Here is an 18,841-nt window from a genome sequence, read left to right as displayed (position 1 = left end):
CTCCGCCTCCGGGGGGGCCAAGGCGGGCGGTGCGCGTGGCTGCTGGGACTCGGCGGGCTGCCTCCGACCGGCCCCGTGGCCCGGACCGCTGCCGGTGAGAGCGGGCGAGGGGCGCCGGCGCGGCCGTTCCCCGCGGCTGCCGAAGCGGGGCGGGGGCGGGCAGGCGGGCGGGCGATCGGAGGGGGGACGCCCTTGCCCCTTTGTCTCGGCCTTCCCCGTCTGGAAGGGCTCGGGGCAGAGCGGCTGGCGGAGGAGCTCGGGAGGGTCGGTGGGGGCGGAAAGGGCCCGGCGGGAGCGGGGAACCTCCCAAAGTGCGGGCGGCAGCAGCCCTCCCGGCGCTCCTGAGGGGCTTTTCCAGGGAGCCGATCGCTTTGGGCGGGGCGGGAGCTCCGGGGGGTCGCCGCAGCCTCGCCGCCTTTCGGAGGGAGTCACCGGGACCGCCGCTCCTCTGCCCGGATCTCCGGGAGGGCGAGGCTGGTGGCCCCGCTGGATGGCTGGGTGGGCAGTAACGGCCCCTCCGCCCCCAGGATGGACTCCCAGGACACCCCCCGCCCCCGTGGCTGCGGTGCAGGGCGAGGCAGGAGCGGAGGTCTTCGGGGCAGTTGCCCCCCTCCCTTCGCAAGGGCTCTGGTCCCCCGTCCCCTGCCGGCAGTGGGGACTCCCTTTCTGGAAGCAGCGGGTGCCCAGGGGTGGCAGGGCTGGGTCCCTTCTCTCGCCCTGGCGCTGTGGCAGCGGGGCACAAATTGGTGGCCGTCCCAGGGCTTTGGGCTGGGCAGCCCGCTTCGTGCTCCACCCGCTGCCTGCCACCTCTTCCTACCTCCGAACCCCCCTCGCCCCCCGTCCACTTTGGGTTCGTTCTCCTTCATTCCGTTTGGAAAGTGCAGCTGAAACTTGGCCGAAGCAAGTGCCCAGCCCGCCTGCCGTCTCGGTAAAAGGGTCCCTGCGGTACCGGAACTTGGCTGCTCTCCTGGTCCCCCTACCCCGATAGCATTGAAGGCGAGGCCTCCTCATTGATGAGAAGGGATGGCTAAAAGGTTGAGCCCTCAAAGAACGGGGCCCTTCTTGCTCTGGAGATGCCCACTTGGCACCTTAGCAGGCAACGCCTTATGCTGCTCGATCCTAAAGGGGCTCCTGGAGCCCCAGCCGTGAAGGGCTTCCTCTGGGAGCTGCTGGGGCATCATCGCCAAAGAGCAGCACTTCTGTGAAGAGATCATTGGGGGAGGGGGAATCATTTGCATTTGTTCAGACTAGGAGAAAAAAGCGAGGTGGAATGATAATACTTGACTGCAGAGCACTTGCACAGTGTTTTCCTGTTCTGATGTGTGGGTGTGTTAAGATCCTGACCAGGGTCCCCCTCCAGGATGTGGTTTTGGCTTTTCGTTGGGAAGCAGGGAGGCTTCCAGCCGTAGGAGGATTTTAGTTGGAGACTTCAATTCCAGGAACTCCTAGCTGTTGCTTGGAGGATGTTCTTGCTGGGATGCTGTGCCATTAAGCTGGCTGGGTCAGCATAAGCTCAGGGCCAATAATGCCAACCCATGAGGATGGGAGACTATTTGATTTCCTCATACCACCCACTTTCTAGATGGAGTGGTATTTGGAGGATTGACATAGAAGACAATTTGGTGAGCAGAACCCGTCTTCAAAGGGATCTCGCTAGATTTGACACTGGGCCCTCTCCGATAATATACAGTCCAGTAGTGAGAAATGTGGCATTCTGCATTTAAATAGGGAAAACCAGATGCGCAGTAAGGGACATTTGGCTCACCAATTGTGTGTGTGTGCAAAGGTCTGGGTGTCCTAGGAGACCACAGATTAAGCCAGTAGTGTGATCACTGTAACCTTGGGATACATCAACAGGGTTGAAAGGTTGAAGGAGTAGTTCTACTCTAAGTTAAACTGGTCATGCAGCGCCTGGAAGAGTTCTAGCCACTGCAATGCCAGATATGGGCTTTCTATATATGTGATATATTTGCGACTACTGAACAATGCTTTGTTCTCACAACACACTGTACTCCAGTGACTCTGGAAGCTGGGGGTGCCTGGAGGAGATGGGGGGAGGGCATTTTGTGAGATCCAAAGACAGCAAATCAGCTTAGTTACTGGCAGAATACTTGCTCTCTCAGATATATCTGCCGTTTTCTGTACAGTCTGACCTGTTTCCCTGGGGAAAGCTTGAGTCCCCTCACAGGCCAGAACCTAACTGCCTGATTAAAATCTGTTTGATCTACCCGTATGCACATTGGCAAAATGCGTAATTTGCTTCCTGCCCACTTGGCCAGCTCTCTATTTATTACAGATTTCCCAGCTCTACAAGAACCCTGAGCAATGTAGCCTAAAGAAAATCTGAAGCCTGCGGAAAGATAGAGGATTTCAAAGCTCTTTCCAGTGCAGCCAGGGAGGGAGCCAGTCATATTTAGGGGGGGACGGGGGGGGGGGAAATAAAGCCAAACAATCAGCTCCGGTGGCCCATTGCCTTGAACTTTTGCTGCTGCAAAATAAGCGCTGCCAGGGCTGCTGAACTCTGGCCAAAGAAAATGGTGGCTCAGTAAAGCTGGTTGGGAAATGGTGCGCAGCATCTATTAAATCGGATCTCTGCTATTCCTGGAGCAGCAGCTCTTTCTGTGGGGCCATGCTGCATTCCGTAGGGGATCCATCCCCAGGAACGGTGCCAAGGGACAGCCAGCCTGGAGATGGACTTGGCTGCGAGGCACCGCTAAGCCTAACAGCGTCTTGTTGCTGGCTTTCAAAGCAGAAAAGCCAGCTCAAGCCCATAGCCTCCTGCGTGGCCTCTGTAGCACCTTGAGATGCCTCCCTCCACCTCCTCATTCTCTGGCCAAGATGCTGAAAGCTTTCTGAATTTTTGGTCGGCAGCTCAAAGCTTGGCCTGGAAGCATGGGACTGTGGTGCGGGTGCAAGTATGCCTTCAGGATGCTCTCTGGCCTGGCCGATGCTTATGATGAAGTCTGGTCCCCTTGTTTGCTGCTGTTTTCCTTGCTGAGAGTTGGCTTAAGAAAAAGGCCCTTGCTCTGCTTCTGGTATCCTCTCCACCCTAAGGGCCACGTCCTTCCAGCGAGGGACAGATTGAAGAAGCAGGGACAAATATTTTCCTAGGTTCCCGGGGGGAGGGGGGGGATGAGGTTGCAAACCCTCCCACAGTGTTTGGGTCAGGGACTCTGGAGATATGAGTCATGGTCTCCCTCCTGCTTCTACATGGACCTCATGCTGAGGGACCTGGAAGTGGCTCTTGAGGTCCAGGCTGGATTGCAAGTCCATGCCAAGGGGTGGGGCTGCTTTTCACCCTGTCTCCTTCACTGCAAAGGCCACCTGGCTCTCACATATCTTGAGCTACACCATAAAGCAATAGGAAATTGGGGCCTGGGGGCAACCCATAAATCCTTTGTTCAAACACTCCCCAGGCACCCAGGTCTTTCAAAACCAGGATTTGCAAATGCAGTAACCATCGACTTCCTGTTTAAAAGTTCTCTTGCATTTATCCTACACTAGTTATCCTAGTTTGGCAACCAGGTATCATTCAAGATCCACGCAGTCTTCCATGAATCACCCAGCGAAGCAGATACTTTATATGAAATAAATAGCGACCCAAAGGGCTGGTTAGGCAGAGGTACAGAGAAACCCTGTGAGCTTGGGGCCCCTGAGGTTGCAACATGGGTGCCAGAGAGAGTTGGCTTCTCCAGAGCCCCTCCTTTTGAGCCTTCTGGGGTTGGGATCCCTTCTGAGGCTGCTGAAGAAGCCACCGCATCCACCAACTCGCCCCCAGCCCTGGGCAGGTTGACTCAGTGGTCTGGAATGTTCTTTCTCCAGATCTTTCCACCCCATTTCCCCCACAAGGCCAGCCCGCCTTCCTGGAGAAACCACCTCTTTTGTTGTCGGATGAAGCCATTCTCTCTGAGGGATCTGGAGAGGTTCCCATGCAGAAGCCAAGCTCTTGCTCAGAGAGGCTTGGCCCAGGGCGGCGTGGCTGTGCTTTTGCAATGTGGCTTCTTCCCTCTTCTCCCTTCCTCCCAGCCGCTGATCCATTTCACAACCTCAGGGAGGCCACGGTAAGCCCTAAGCCTAGAAGACAGGCAGCTCCCTGCACCTCCTACCAGGCTCCGGTCTGATTCCCAGGTGGGGAAGGGGGCTCTGTACTTGCTTCCTGCCCTCCTGGGTGCTAGGAGGCTTAGGCTGCCTCCTGGGCTGGCCTTGATCCCCTCCAGGGTTGTGGGGATAGACTCGGGCAAATGGAGGGCATCTTGGCGGCCTTGTCTGTGCCAAGGATCCACGTCGGCAGCCCCACGACACAAGGGTGTTGGGAATGCTCTTTTCCCTTTTGCAGCCCTGGGTTCCCCAAAGGTCCCTGGCTGGGCAACGTGAAAAGGAAAGGGGAAACCCAGATTTAAGTCATGCTGCCCTGATGTGCCAAAAGAGAGGCCTCAAGCTCCCAATGCTGACCAACTTCCTGTGCCTGGCTCAGTGGGAGGAAAGTGGAGGTTGCAGGGTATAGAGCGCCCACTGCTTCCTTGTGGGCAGCCCAGAGCCTCCGATGCACAGCATTTGCCTGCAGGCTTCGCCCTCTTCGGCCCAGCCATGGCTGCTGCAAGTTCTGGCAGAACAGGTGGGAGGTGCAGGGGGTCTCTTTGCAAGGATCCCCTTGACAGGGCCTCAAGGCATTCAGGAGAACGCAGTTAAACCCACTGGGCACAAACCTTAAGGGAGCAGCAGCCCTCCAGCTGCAGTGGAGCCCTTCCTCAAGACAAAATCTCGGGGGGCTCCCCCCCCCCAAGGCCCTGTCTCCTGCCAAGAGCAGCTGCTGGCTTGAATCCTCTGCTCTCACTAATGCCTGGCATCTCGGACCAAAAATCCTGGCTCAGAGGAGTGCCTGGAGGGTCCAAAGCAGCTGGCCAAGACCATGGTGTCCTCCCAGGTTGGAGCTGCCCTTTCCCACCTGCTCTCTTTGTCATCAGCACATGCCTGCCTAGTCTTTCCCAGGCTGTGCAGCAACCAAAATAGGCTTGGGGATTGTCGCAGGCAGCTCTGTTCCTCGGTTGCCTTTGGGTGCCAACCGTCTATTGATTCCGCCCCTTTTTGCTACATTTGGTCAGGAATCAGAGTGATCATTGGGTGGTGTAACTATAGCCGGGAGGGGGGTGTTAGTAGATCATCCCCTTGCACAAAGAGATGATGACAGGGAGAACTTGTCTGGGGCTGCGGAGGATGTGCTGCTCCTCCATACAAAGCTGAGCCTCCCCCTGCATATGTAGCCACCATTTGGTTCACCCTTCTCTTCTCTCACTCAGCTACTGAACAAAAAACCAGGAGCCAGGATAGGATTGAAAAGCACATTTATTATTCACCAGGATTGGGTCTACCAATAGTCAATGCAAATTGGCACCAGATAAGAGTTTCTGGACTTCCAAGGGGGGCTGGACGTAGGTCTCTTCCAGGGACTCCAGGCTGATGGTGCATTGGTCCCCACCCTCAGGCTCAGTCTGGTCCCCTCCTGCCGAACCACCTTTCAAGAAGAGCCCTAAGGGAGACTCCTTGAAGCCGCCCCTGCTGCCTCCTCCTTGAAGGCTGCTCTTGGCCTCTTTTCTAGGCAACTCTGTTCTAAAGTTGGATGGGAAATGCATGCGCTGCTGTGTGTCCGTTGGGAGCTGCCAAAACGCCACTTGCTCTTCACCTTTAGAGAGAGGCTTGCTATTGTTGTACCTATGTGTATTTTAAAGGGCTCTCGGACGAAAGACTGCAAGAATTCACATCAGATACCAATATACCCCACACCCTTGTTTAGAATGATAGACATTTAATTGTTCCGGGGTTTTGAGCATTGCAGCTGACATTTCCTGCACCATTGAACTGACCGATAAGCAGGTTGGCACTTCTGCTTGAGATGCATTCTTGTGCTTCACAACATCTTGGCCCTTGACCCAACTTTGCAAAGAAGTGAAAACTGCTTGGGTTTCTGGCTCCTTTTTGAACCAGGGTGTTGCAGCAACTACAGACTGTATTGGAGTGTTTGATACAGAGCCTAAAGTTACCAATGGCTCTGGGGCTCAAATTGCCACTGCTCTTTCAGCCTCTTGTCTGGAAAGCTCTGAAGCTGACTTGCCAGCTGTCAAAAGTCAGGACTAATTTGGATATGACTCCGTTTGAATCCCAAGCATGGCAAAGCTTTCCAGTCGGAGTGACAAGGATAGCTGAAGAGGACAAGGAAGGGTGAAGGGCGGGGGTGGGATAAAGGAGCAAAAATGTTTTCTCCTGAGCAGCAGGTCTGTACTAAACATGGCTGATATTTGACAATAGGGTAAATAAATGCTGATATTTGGTTTGTAAAGGCCTTTTACAAAATAGAGGCAATACGCAGATGCAATCCTCCTCAGTTCTCTTGTCTGAAAACTCTCGTGCTGACCAAATGAAAGCGGACGGGTGGGAAAGGTTGCCCCTATCCCCTCCACGTGTTTAGAGGTTCATGAGTGCAAAGCCTTTGGGACAGATTGCCAGTGATTGGGCCCTGGATTGGGCCCTCTGGCTCTTCTGCCTTTGCCTGTGGCTGTCCCCTGCATGTCCAGGTGGAGGAAGTGGGGGCAGAGCAAAGATGGATAATCCTACTCACACCTCTTCCTATCCCCGGCATTAAGAACATAAGTTAGTTTATATTAAAAACGTAAGCTGGCTTTTGCCTTTTGCAACAAGGGTGCCTTATTCTGCCTTTTCAGATGGTGCTGTCCGATTGGGACGCCCCATCGGATACGTGCCGTCAAGTCAACGTTCTTGGTGACTTAGAGGGGAAGGGGGCCTGGTCTCCAGTCCTCCAGTGGTGCCCATAACTCCTGTCACAGAGGCCGCTGTCCCCAGCTTAGAATGCGGAAAGCCAACTGGCTCCCTCCCTGGTGGTGTCAGTCTGTCTCCTCAGTGATTCAGGCCTGGCGCCGGCAGGTTTGGGTGTTTTGCAACTGCTTTTTTGCCCAAAGGTGAAACTTTCAGCCGAGCAGGAAGCTTCCTTGTGGGTTTCAGAGTCACCCTCCCTTGCAGTGTACTTGACCCACCTGGGGGCTGAGCATGTTCAGCCTCAGCCCAGCGGCTGTTTGTTGAGAGCGCCTCTTCCTCCTAGGTTCTCAGCCACCATGGAGGGCCCAAGAAGCCCTCTTAGCTGGCAAGATGCCAGGTCAGGGCTCTGCAGCAGCAGCAGCACGCCAACCTTTTATACTCGAACCCCTCCCTCCCTCCCACGTCTGAGGATGTATGCAAGAGGTGGTGCCTAAGTTCCCCCAGGGCAGCTTGGAGGAGGCCTGTGAAAATATCATGGTAGATGTCGGCTTATTGAACAGTGTTTATATCCTGGTGGACTCTGGGCAGCACTGCCAGTCAATAGAAGTGGAGTAATGCAATAATGTAATAGAATAACCTGTCCACCCATAACCACTACATCACCACAAATACATGTAGTCAGCTTGGGCTAAGCTCTGTTGGAATCTTGCTGGCTTTATCTGCTCTGAGAAATGCCAACAGGGTGGAAGCCACTCGCTCGTCCAGAGGACGTTCCAATGAGAGGGGCTACCCCAGGAGCAGGTCCCTGCCTTATCCGTTTCCTGCGCACTTTAGGAGGAGCGGGGAGTTCCCCATGAGGCTCTCCTAGAAGGCTGGGCCAGGTGGGCAGATCCCGGTGCCGTCTCTCCTGAAGGGCTTTAGGAATAGAAGCGGCACTGTGTCCTGGGCTGGAAGTCCCCTGTGGTGACTTCAAGGTGGCATTTCTCAACCCTGGCAGGACTCCAGCCTCACAGGATGCTTTTACACCGTCTCTCTGGCATGTTCCTTTCATTACCCAGTAGGGCTGCAAGTTGAGCATAGTTTTCACCTGCTGTTTATGCAGGTCCCACAAAATCAGGAGGCCTCTTCCCCAGGGTGTATATCCCCTGCCAGAGGGCTCCTAGCAAAGCAGGATGTAATCAGAAATTGTCCCCCCCCATCCCCGGTCCAGACCCTAACTTCAGTCTTTGCCATCAACTCAACTACAGTGGGGCGGACATGGGAGTTCTGAATGTGAAAGGAGTTAGACTCCTTACTTCCAGGAGGACGACTACTCGGGCTGCCTCTCAGATCCATGGTTCACAGTTGCCCGGGGGGGGGGGGTATTTTCCCAGTACCCTGGACTTTTTAGGTGGACGCGGGATGATGTCCCTTTTTTCTCCTCCCAACCCCTTTCATGGTGGCGCCTTCTAGAACTGGGTAGGTTTGGTCAGCATGCTTTCTCGGGCCTGGAAGGCCAAGCTCAGTGATGAGACTTCCCACCAAATCTCCCGGTGGAATGGGATGACTTGCCTCTGAACCGTTGCCCCAAAGAGGACATTCATCGGGGCCTTGAAAGGTCAAAGGACCTCTTCCCAGAAAAGTCCTGCACAAACAGCCTCCTTGCTTGAACGTGGGTGGTTTTGACCGGTGGGTTGGGAGCATTGAATCCTCTGCTGCAGCAGGGTTTTAAAACAAGGGAAGAGGCTTTCTTCTTCCTGTGGGCTTGTGCTGGGGCTGTAACTGATCCTGGATGGCCCGTGCCCAGGCTCTCTGCTGCTAAGGGAATGCTATCCAGCCTTTACCCCCGGCCCTCCCCCCATCTCCGAAACACACAGCAGCAGATGGCTGGAGAAGAAGAGCCTGAGCCTGTCAGCTCTCTGTCTTTTCTGACTGAAATGGGGGGGGGGGGTGTTTCCTTGCTGGAAAAGAGATCAAAGGTTCCTTTGACTGTCAGTACGCAGGATCCCACCACTTGACTTGATTTCTCATCAGGGAGGGAGGGTTGCAAAGCCTTCACACCCTTAAACACCTGATTTATATCCTCCCCTCCCCATGGCAGCTCTCCAAACAAAGAGTCACCAGCACAGAGCAGCAGCGAGCCTGTTTTGACCAAATTTGGGGAAAAAAAGTTCCCTGGAGCAGTTGAGCAACTTGAGGATGTGGAAGATGGAGAGCTGCTGCCTCCCCGGCTGAACACCCAGCCAGTTCTAAGGGGCACCGTCTCCACCTCCAGTTTTCTGTTTTGGTTTGGCCTGAGTGCGACAGAGCAGCTTCCTCCCTTCCAGCCCTACTTGTTTTGGGGAGCCCTGCATGCGATGAGGACACGGGTTGGATAATCAGACCACCCGGGACTCTGGCTGTGGGGCCTGTGCTCAAGCATGCTGGGCTCTGGGAAGGCAAAGGGCAGAGTTGCCAAGGCCGGGGAAGAAGGTGCATTCTTCTCTCGTCTTGGGCTGCCAGGGAACTGCTGGCTGCTTCTCCCCATCTGCCCATCTACTTGGCTCTCGGCTCACTGAAAAGGGAGTCGAGTTATTCAGAAGACCCCAGGTGAGCCACAATTCCAAGAATTGCTTGCGATGGATGACTTAATAACTTTAACAATTCCACTCTTTCTGGAAGCCTTCAAACACTTTGTCTGTTGTGGACAAATGCCTTTCCCATTGCTTCTGGCCCCACAGGAGGGAAGGAGAAGCAGGCTTTTAAGGGAAGGTTCTAGACCAGGTCATGTGGGAAGCATCTCTTTTCCAGCCTCCTTGGTTGGCAGACCAATAAGCTTAGCATGTCACCCCTAAGGTTGCCTCCAGGCCAAAGAAACCCTCGCAGGCCAGTACAAGAATTCAAAGGGCCTAGACACAGGGAGGCCATGCTTGCCACAACGAGTGGAATGACCTGTCTCCAGAGGTTATGGGTGTTCCATCCCTGTCTGAAATGGTATGGGGTCTCCTTTTTGAGCAGGGGGTTGGACTAGGAGACCTGCAAGGTCCCTTCCAGTCCTGTGAATCTGTACCCTATGCCTTTCTGGAGCAGATGCCTTGCTCTGGGGCTTTCCCTTGGGAAGGAGAAAAAAAGCCCGATGTTTGAAGGATGTTCTCTCAGCTCCTCCAGTTGTTCTTCACGGGGTCTACATTGAACCTATTCCAGAAGTCTTCTTAAGGGGAGGGGGGCATCCAGAATGGGACAGCCCTTGAGAGGCATCCGACTGAAGTGGGGGGGGTTGCTATCCTGTCTATGGAACATGATACCACCCCCTCACCCACCTAAAAGGGCACAGCTTCTTAGCTGATAGGGGCCCTGCTGGGTCCTATTCAGTTGCATATCTGAGCATTATTTTTTACTCCTTATTTATGTTAAATTTAATTTCATTACTCTCAGCCCTTTTCCCCTATCTCTCATGTTTGTTGTGAATCTTATTACTGTATATTTCTGTCTTTTAGGGTATGAACTATTCTACATTTGTGCAAATTTCACAAGCGTTTTCTCCATCTTAATCCTTCTTGATCCAAAATTTTAATCATTCCGTAATCGTAAAGGCCAGGAATGATCTTTGGGGCATCTCACCTGTTGCATGCCTCCATTTGATGAGGAATAACAACTGATCATCATCTTTTAAGATGTTTTGGGGGCCAGGAAAATCCTAAGAATCCTAGAACAACAGCAGCCTGCCACAGTGGACCTTATCTAATACTTCACCGAAAACAAGATACACGTTTACAGCAGTGTGCAATGCACTGGGGAAATTATCCAGTCAAAAGCATGAGATGGATCTGGCAGGAAAGCCCATGCTGACGTTTTCCATGTGCTCTTCTGAGGCTGCTCTGTAATTTCTCGGAGTTTCCTTTCTTGCCTTTTCCTTCGAGGCAGGGACCATGCGGGCCCTTTCCCAGCCTCCCTGCACTCCCCTGTTCTGGGTTTCTCAAAGGCAAATGAAGGCACCAAAGGATTGCCTGGGCCTGCCCTTCGGTTCCTTTCTTCCCTGCAGTTTAACTGGTCCTGGAGATTTCAACTCACTCAAAACAAAGAGCTACCCTGGATTAGATTTCTGTCAAGTAAATCCTGCTGCCTTTCTTGTTGCTTCTGTTTCTTTTGAATAACTGTTGCATTTTGGTGACTCCACCTGATCTCCCTTGAGCCTGTCCTGTTTTCGCTCTCATTTTTTACACTGAGCGTTACTGTAGAAGCAGCGGAGGTCATGAACCTCATCAGCCAATATTCTGGTTTTTCTTCAGGTGGTTTAAGACCGTGGCTCCCACCCTTGCCAACTTTGCGGACCGGTGGGGGAGGCCAGGGAAGAGGAAATGGTGCCTTTTGAGTGGCAGGCAATCACACCTGTGTGTGAAGCTCCATTTGTGCAAGCGATGGCTTCACACGTGAAGCTCTCTGGGTGCACCCGCTGCTCACATAAATGAAGCCTCACACCATGTGCAAGTGGAGCTGTGCACTCGCCTGCCCCTTGCCCGGCCTAGTTCTGAATGGGCCCTGGCCCTGGGACCCCTACTCTAAAAGGCCCTCCTCCAGCAACATCTTCCCTTTCTACAATGCATGTCTCTCTATGGGACGGGGTTTCTCATCCTCAATTGCTACTTAAAGCCTCCCAAACTAATTTTACCTTGTTAACCAAGCACGTTTCTCCCCCCCACCCAACCCTTGTTTGATGTCAAGTGTCCTTTGTGTAGATGTTTCAGGCCCTGGCCTCAGAAACCATTTCCCCACCCCACCCCCATGGTCACCCCTTTTGTGTAGCCGTGTCATGACTTGCAGGGATCTGATTTGCCTCTCAGTCGGTCAAAGAGGCCTGAAGACCAAATGGATGGAGGAGCCTGGGGTGTCTCGGCTGCATCTCCCCCCCCCCCCATGTCTTCCACACCTCTAAGCAGGAAGGGATGATTGCCTCATGGAATGGAAAGGTCTTGCGAGTTGTCCTGACATGTCCTTGATCTTTACTCCAGGCAGACAGTGTAACTCTTCAGCTAATAGGTCCAGTCAACATACCTTTTGTTTCCATTCCTTTTGTAGTCATGAATCACCACCTACTGGTGGTTCTTCTTTGTCTTCTTATCTGGCACAATCTCCTCCTTAGCAGGCTTTGGAGATCCAGCCTCTCTTTCTCTGTTGCCATGTTTGGCTTCTAAGAGCCTGAACAAGGTTTCTGGAGGGCTTCTAACGCCTTCGGTTCTGGTCATGGCCCTCCTTTCCTGGGCTGCTCCCAGTTCGTCTTGTCTTCTTGTGGAGGAAGTCTTCATTCTAGCACCTCCTGCCTTTGCACATGCACATCCTTTGCACATCCTTTCTCACCAACTCAGGTGTGACCCTCTGCTGCTGCTGCTCCGGTTCTTCACAGACTGTCACAAACTTGCCAATGCAACCGATGCAAACCACACTGTTTTCAGGCAGGAAGACCAGCATTGCAGGTCCACAGCTGCAGGCTCTTGTCCATGTTTGTTTCACTGAGCGCCACTGAAAGCTTCCCCTTTCTTCTCCTGTTTCCTTCAGGCCGTCCCATTGCCCAAGTGCAAACTCTGGTTTTAGAGGAGGAATTTGTTAAGGAGTTGGCTCTCTTGCCCCCCACTGCTGTGGGAGCCTCATTCTCACCATTTGTGGAGGTGAGATGTTGACTCACAGGGAAGTGAGGCATAGTGAGACCTACAAAATAGCCTCTGTTTCTAAGCACATGAGGAGCACATAGGAGGAGGGCTGTTGTCCCTGGACACTGTTGGACGTCCAGTTTCAAACATAAGGAAATATTTTTAGTTTGGAGAAGGGACAAAAGACGATGCTTGCACGCCGTCCACTTGGAATATTGCAGGAGAGCAGGTTCACTGGAGTTGTTAGATCAAATAATAAAGGCCTGTCTTTCTTATATAGCAGCTAAACAGGTATTATTGATTGTAAAACTAGCCATTTTGTTCATATTGTGGAATATCAAACTAGCCATTGGCTAGCCATTCACTGCTATTGGAGAGCCAGGGTGTGATGGTTCTGCTCAAGAGAGCCCTTGTGCCAGGAGATGGGGCCTTTGGCTTGGCAAGGATCAGTGGAAGTTGAGCTTCTGTTGCAACATGGCACTGCATGTGCTGCTTTTGCAGTTTCCCTCTTCATACTCCCTCCTCCTCTGGTTTATTTCAAAAAGAATTGAAATGCTGGAATTTCCTGGAGGCTACAGTGATTGCTCACCCTCTCCCAGTTTCAGGACAGCTAGTCCAGGCATGCTAACACGGGAACTCCTGGCTGGAGACCAGCCCATTGGCTCTCTTGTAAGAGGACAGCAGTTCCTTGCTCATCGGATGAGGAAGCTGTCTAGGTGACTGGCAGGAGAGGAGAGGTCTGGAGGAACTCCCCTGCGTTTGCTGCCCTGGAAGGCCAGGGCAGAGCAAAGGTGCTCCCTTCCTCACCACTCTGGCCATGTGGGAGGGCGGCCTCTATGAAAGCTTCTGGGGAGAATTGGCTTTCTGCCAGTGTGGAGTGATGGATTTGCCCCCAATCCCAGATGGGTGCCTGGCTGAGAGCCAAGGGAAGCTGGAGGGCTCCCTAGCCAAGGGTGTCCCCAAAACTCAGAGTTTTTAAATGGACGGCTGGCATCGCCAGTGAAGGCTGAGAGCCGCTGAACACTGAGCCCCTCCAGACATTTAGAAAACTGCGTCCAGAGTTGGATTCTGAAAGCTTCTGTTTACCTTGCAGCTCCTTCACCACTCAGCACCAGGGCAAGGGGTGGCTTGTGCAGCTCCTTCCCCCGGCTTGTGTGGGTATGCCTAGAAAAGGAAGGTGGGCAGATCTTCCCCCGAAACTTGGCTGGGGAAGTCAACGGCGGTTTGTTTTTCTTGTTTCCCAGGAAGCACCTCAACTTCCAGCCAGCAACATGACGGAAGGCTTTGACTGTGCCAGCTGCAAGGAGTCTCTTTACGGGCGCAAGTACATCCAGGGAGATGAGGGTCCTTTCTGCATCCCATGTTATGACACACACTTTGCCAACACTTGTGATGAGTGCAAGGAGCTGATTGGCCATGACTGCCGGGTGAGGTGCCCCAGTTCTGCTCAGACTGCCCCTGCTCCCCCCCCCCCCCCCCCCAGTTCACAGGGGACCTTTAAAAGGAGAGCCTGAGAAAATATAAAATGCTATCAGGTGATCAAGACAGTAGCCAAAAGAAATCACCCTCAAGGCCCCCCAGCATTCCCCTGGGGCTAAGGATAGCTAAGGAAGGCCGGCCACCTCAGTGAGCAACTTCTTGGGCTCCTGGGCCTGGAGAAGAGACCTTGGCCTTCTGGAGGCTCCACTTTTGACCCATCGTCTCAGCTGCTGGCCTCTTTGGTTTATTCCTCTCTCCTAGCCCCCAATATGAAAGCTCCTGGTCCTTCTCCCCCCAAGGCCCTTACTATGCCTACCGGGGTACATTCCTTGGAGCAATCTCTCCAGGTTCCAGTCCTGAGAATGTGTAGAAGGGATCCAGGAGTCTCTTGACTCACACATGCTACGAAATGGAAACAGTCTGCTCTCTGGAGGTGCCCTTGCCTTAGGTGGGGGTGGATTGACAGGATTCAAAAGAGGAGAGAGGGAGGGAGGCGAGGTGATGATGCAGAAACAGATTGAGTCTAAAATGGAGTTCAAGAGCTTTATCAGTTGTTTGTATGCATGTCTGTGTGATGTTTTTTTTTTTTAAAAAGCCCATTGTCTTTATGAAGACAGCCTGAATGCCTGACAGTCTGATGTGTGCAAACCCAGAAAGCTCTTGCTCACCTGTCTTTGTTCCAAGACAGCTACTTGGAGATAACCTGATGTCCTGGGAGGTTGAAAGGCCCTGATATGGCTTTGTTGCTATTGCCAAACTTAATTGTTTTGCACCAAGTTTGTCCCCCTCGTCCTGATAGGCCAGGTCCCATTAGTGGAAGAGAAGCCCCTGACCTGGTGTGTACTACCTTGTGTTGGGACCTGTGATGACGGTGCTTTAGACGTAAAGAGGGCAAAGTAAAGGGGGTCTGTTGCAGCCTGCTTCTGGTGTTGGCACTGTCTCCTCTCACCCTTTGTTGGGTAGAGTCTTGTTTGCCCGTGTGGATGGGTCTCCCGAGCAAGGGCAGCGCCTCGTCTGCTTTGGGCTGAGCCAAAGCAGATAATAATATGTCTGCGTTGGAGAGAGCTGCAGGTGGCAGCCAACAGGGACGGGCTCATCTATTTCTAGGGCCACCTGCACGCCTGGAGAGACCCCTCGCAGGAGGGAGAGGAACCTCAATCCCAGGTGCCTGGAAGCAGAAGGAAACTGGCCTCTGACCCCTGCTTCTCCCCCCCCCCCACAGGAGCTCTACTATGAGGATCGCCATTACCACGAGGGCTGCTTCCGTTGCTTCCGCTGCGACCGCTCCTTGGCCGACGAGCCTTTCACCTGCCAGGGGCAGGAGCTGCTCTGCAACAGCTGCTATTGCCAGGAGTTCTCCTCCCAGTGTGTGGCCTGCCAGCAGGTGGTCATGCCAGGTGCAGTGATGATTCTCCCCAAACCCAGGCCCAGCAGCCCCTGGGCTTTCGGGGGCTCACCCTCCCCCCTCTCTCTGCCCACAGGTTCTCGGAAGTTGGAGTACAACGGGCAGACTTGGCATGAGCACTGCTTTGTCTGCAGCAGCTGCCAGCAGCCCATTGGCGCTCGTTCCTTCATCCCGGAGCAGAAGGAGTACTACTGCGTCTCCTGCTACGAGAGCAAATTTGCGCCCCGGTGCACCCGCTGCAAGCAGGTTGGGTCTTGGCCACTGGAGGGGGGAGGGAGGGGGATGTGGCTGGTAGGAGCGTCCTAGGGCGGCAGGGGGGCCCCAGCCAGCCCCTGAGATGAGCTTCCACTCCTGTGCTCGCAGTCGCTGACCAAGGGAGGAGTGACTTACCGGGACGAGCCCTGGCACAAGGAGTGCTTCGTCTGCACAGGCTGCGAGGCCCCCCTGGCTGGGCAGCAGTTCACCTCCCAGGAGGACCAGCCCTACTGCGTCAAGTGCTTTGGCAGCCTCTACGCCAAGAAATGCAGTGCCTGCGCAAAGCCCATCACAGGTGAGTCAAGTGGGGGGGGTCCCCCAGCCTGGGGAGGGCTCTAGAGAGCCAGCTCCCCTGCAGGGTCCCACGCCTCCTCTTTCTTCCACAGGTTTCGGGGGAGGCAAGTACATCTCCTTTGAGGACCGCCACTGGCACCAGAGTTGCTTCATCTGCTCCCGCTGTGCTGCCTCCCTGGTGGGCAAGGGCTTCATCCCTGACAACGACGAGGTCCTGTGTCGTGATTGTGCCGGCAGCCTCTGAAAGGGCATCCCAGGCAGCTGCCCTCCAGATTGTGTGTGTGCCAAAGTTCCCTCCTGGGGCGGCAGGGCAGGGATGGCCCTCCCCTTCCTGGCATTCTTGCTGACTGGCGCCAGCCGCCTTTCCTGCCAGACCAAAATGGCAGCCTTCTCACCTGGCCTGCTGCCTGAGGAGCTCGAGCCGCTTCCCTTTTTCACTAGCAGCATGGCAGTGAAGTCCACCCCACCCCCAGCCGTGACCTGCCTGGAGGGCCACTTCCCTCTGGGCCCGGAAGAGGGCAGGGCGGGGCCTCTCAGAGGGCAGCAGCCTTCCGCCTCCCACCCAAGTGCTTCTTCCCTGGGAGCCACCCCGGTTGTCCAGCAGTTAGTAGGAGCAAGCTCAGCACTCCCCCCTCCACCGTCATGTTTCTTCCCAGGCTGTCCCCTTTTTCAGAGGAAAGGAGACCTCCGTCCCCAAGGCCCCCATGGGGGACCATCTCTCTCATCCACCCCCCACCCCCGCAAAGTCCTGGAGTGGCAGCTGGCCCTTTGGCAGCCCCCCCCACCTTTGCTTTGTCTCCAGGAATCCCTGGGGGATTCTGAAAAAAAAAGTTTGCAAGGCACCAGCAAAGGCTCCCATGTTTTGCTTTCCCAACCCCTCGGCTTGAGTTTTGAGTCCCCTGACCTTCCTTCCCTTCCCCGCCTCTGGGCCTGGACTTTCTACCTGCTTCTTTCTGTCCTGGGAGTCTCCCACCCTTCAAGTCTGCCTGCCCACCTGGAAGGAAGGGGCTTTGTTGCTCTCTCTGGCCTGGATTTCTTTCTACTTTTCTTTGGTGAAATGCTCTGCATGTTCCTTTAAATGCACTATGTAGCCATTCCCTCAAATGCTTTGCTGTTGGGGAGACCACAGCTGGGTATCTGCCTGTTGGTGGAGCTGCTTACCTCTAGTCCGTGGATCTCTCCCCTCCTTTTCTGACTTTCTCTAATAAATCATGTTAATGGAGTGTTCATTATTAACTCACCTGGAGAATGGGGGCATGAGATGGGTTTTCTATGCTGGATTCAACGTTTCGTCTTCTCACTGAGCTGTTTCCGAAATCCTAAAAGAATTCAGCACTTCCTCCTCCAAACCACCGACCACCTGATGCTGCTGAGTGTGCCCGGACCTCTTCGCCACCCAGGATTTAGTGCAAGGAAGGGGAAAGGTGCCCCATGACAAAATTGAGGGGTTGCTCTCACCGCAACCAATTGCAGCCCAAGGCTCTCCAGAGTGGGAAGGAGGGCAAAATGCCTGCAACAGAAGTCAAGACTCTGGCAAGCGGTGCTCATAGCAAGGGAACATCAGCCAAAGTAAGCTACAGGGTATGATGGCTTTCCCGTTCAGGGGGCTCAGAAAGCTCGGGAAAGGGAGTGAGTTTGGATCAGACCTTTTGCTGCTTGTAGAAGGCACTCGGCTACGTTAGTTACGGTCCATGCAAAGAGGGTGGCTGGTGTAGCATTTGAAGGGGGGGGGTGCTCTGCCCCCACTCTAGGCCCTTGGCAACCGAGCACCTAGTGCTTCTCTACTGCTGAGATCTGTTAGTGGTGGGATATCTCTTCCCAAAAAAGGAAGCGGATCAGGTTTGTTTGGCCAGCAGCGTCTGGAACCCATCCCAAGGGGGTGGATGGGTCATGACCTGCCCTCTCTGCCTGGTTTATTTGTGGGCTGAAATGAGCTCACGTGGTAAGGCCTGGCAGAGTAGCAATGACAAGGGCCTCTGAGCTGGATGAGAAATCCGACGCTCTGGGCAAGGAGATGGAGCTCCAGGGGGAAGGAAGCTAGGCACACAGAAGCCCCACAGGCCTTCTGGAGAGGCTTCAGCCAACTTTCCTAGGTCACCATCGGCAGCATGCACCCTTTCTTCCCTTCACGCGTCTCCTGGCAAACCACAATGGTCTAGAATCAGTCCTCCTCCCGAGTCCAGTTATATCTATCCCAAAAGATAAGCAAGCAGTGGACCTGCAAGCACCAAGAAACAAGTAAGCTATCATTAGAAGCCAACATTGGTCAAAAACAGATCATGCCAGTCAAACCTTATTGCATTCTGTGACAAAGGGACTAAATTAGTGCACCAGTTAAATGCTGCGGACATCGTATGCTTGGAATTTGATGAAGTGGCCACAAGCTGCCACTTGGTAAAATAGAAAAATATTGGATACACAGCGTCACCAAAGTATAGTCCTGAATGGAACTATACATGGAAGGAAGTACGTCTTGGACCCATATTATTCAATATCTTCATAAACAATTTAGACAATCATTTAGAATAGCCAATACACCAGAAGATAGGCTAAAGATCTGGAAGGGTCTCAACAAACTGGAACACTGGGCCCTATCTAACAAAATGAAATCCATTTAATTATGAGCCAGCAGTATGCTGTAGCTACCAAAAAAGCCAATGCAGTCCTAGGCTGCCTTAACAGAGGGATTATATCAAGGTCATGTGAAGTATCAGTACCACTTTATACTGCCTTGCTAAGACTACAGTTGGAACACTGCATCCAGTTTTGGTCACCACAGTAGAAAAAAAAAAGTTCTCTAAAAAGAATGCAGAGAACAGCAAAAATGGTAAGGGATCTGGAGGCTAAAAGCACGATGAATGGTTGCAGGAACTGGCACTGTCTAGCTTAACAAGGAGTAGGGTGATACAGTAGCCTTCCAATATTTGAGTGGCTGTCCAAGAGAAGAGTGTGTTAACCTATCTCTAAAGTACCTGAAGACAGGACAAGAAGTAACGAGTGGAAACTTATCGAGAGATCCAATTTAGAACTAAGAATT

The 18,841-nt window shown here is 53.5% G+C and overlaps 1 protein-coding gene across 3 annotated transcripts; it reads left to right on the top strand.

Annotated features, from left to right (window-relative positions):
• Window positions 1-4: 4 nt before the first annotated feature.
• On the top strand, window positions 5-17,027 carry FHL3 (four and a half LIM domains 3). 3 transcript variants are annotated; one of them, XM_087939454.1, is made up of 7 exons: window positions 8,924-9,336; window positions 10,224-10,835; window positions 13,616-13,798; window positions 15,073-15,247; window positions 15,332-15,501; window positions 15,619-15,805; window positions 15,897-17,027. In XM_087939454.1, exons 2-7 carry the CDS (start codon window positions 10,656-10,658, stop codon window positions 16,046-16,048), a joined length of 1,047 nt encoding a protein of 348 aa, XP_087795580.1. In that variant the 5' UTR covers window positions 8,924-9,336; window positions 10,224-10,655; the 3' UTR covers window positions 16,049-17,027. The 3 variants fall into 3 exon arrangements, with proteins under 3 accessions (XP_026558574.1, XP_087795581.1, XP_087795580.1); XM_026702789.2 differs by lacking the exons at window positions 8,924-9,336; window positions 10,224-10,835 and adding an exon at window positions 5-94; XM_087939455.1 differs by lacking the exon at window positions 10,224-10,835 and having other exon boundaries at window positions 8,855-9,336.
• The last annotated feature ends 1,814 nt before the right edge of the window (window positions 17,028-18,841 follow it).

Source organism: Pseudonaja textilis, chromosome 10 (assembly GCF_049901715.1).
Source record: "Pseudonaja textilis isolate UNSWEBS1 chromosome 10, rPseTex1.2, whole genome shotgun sequence".
Classification (NCBI taxonomy): domain Eukaryota; kingdom Metazoa; phylum Chordata; class Lepidosauria; order Squamata; family Elapidae; genus Pseudonaja; species Pseudonaja textilis.
Note: the sequence above shows the minus strand (reverse complement) of the source record. Positions and strands in the feature narration are given on the sequence as shown.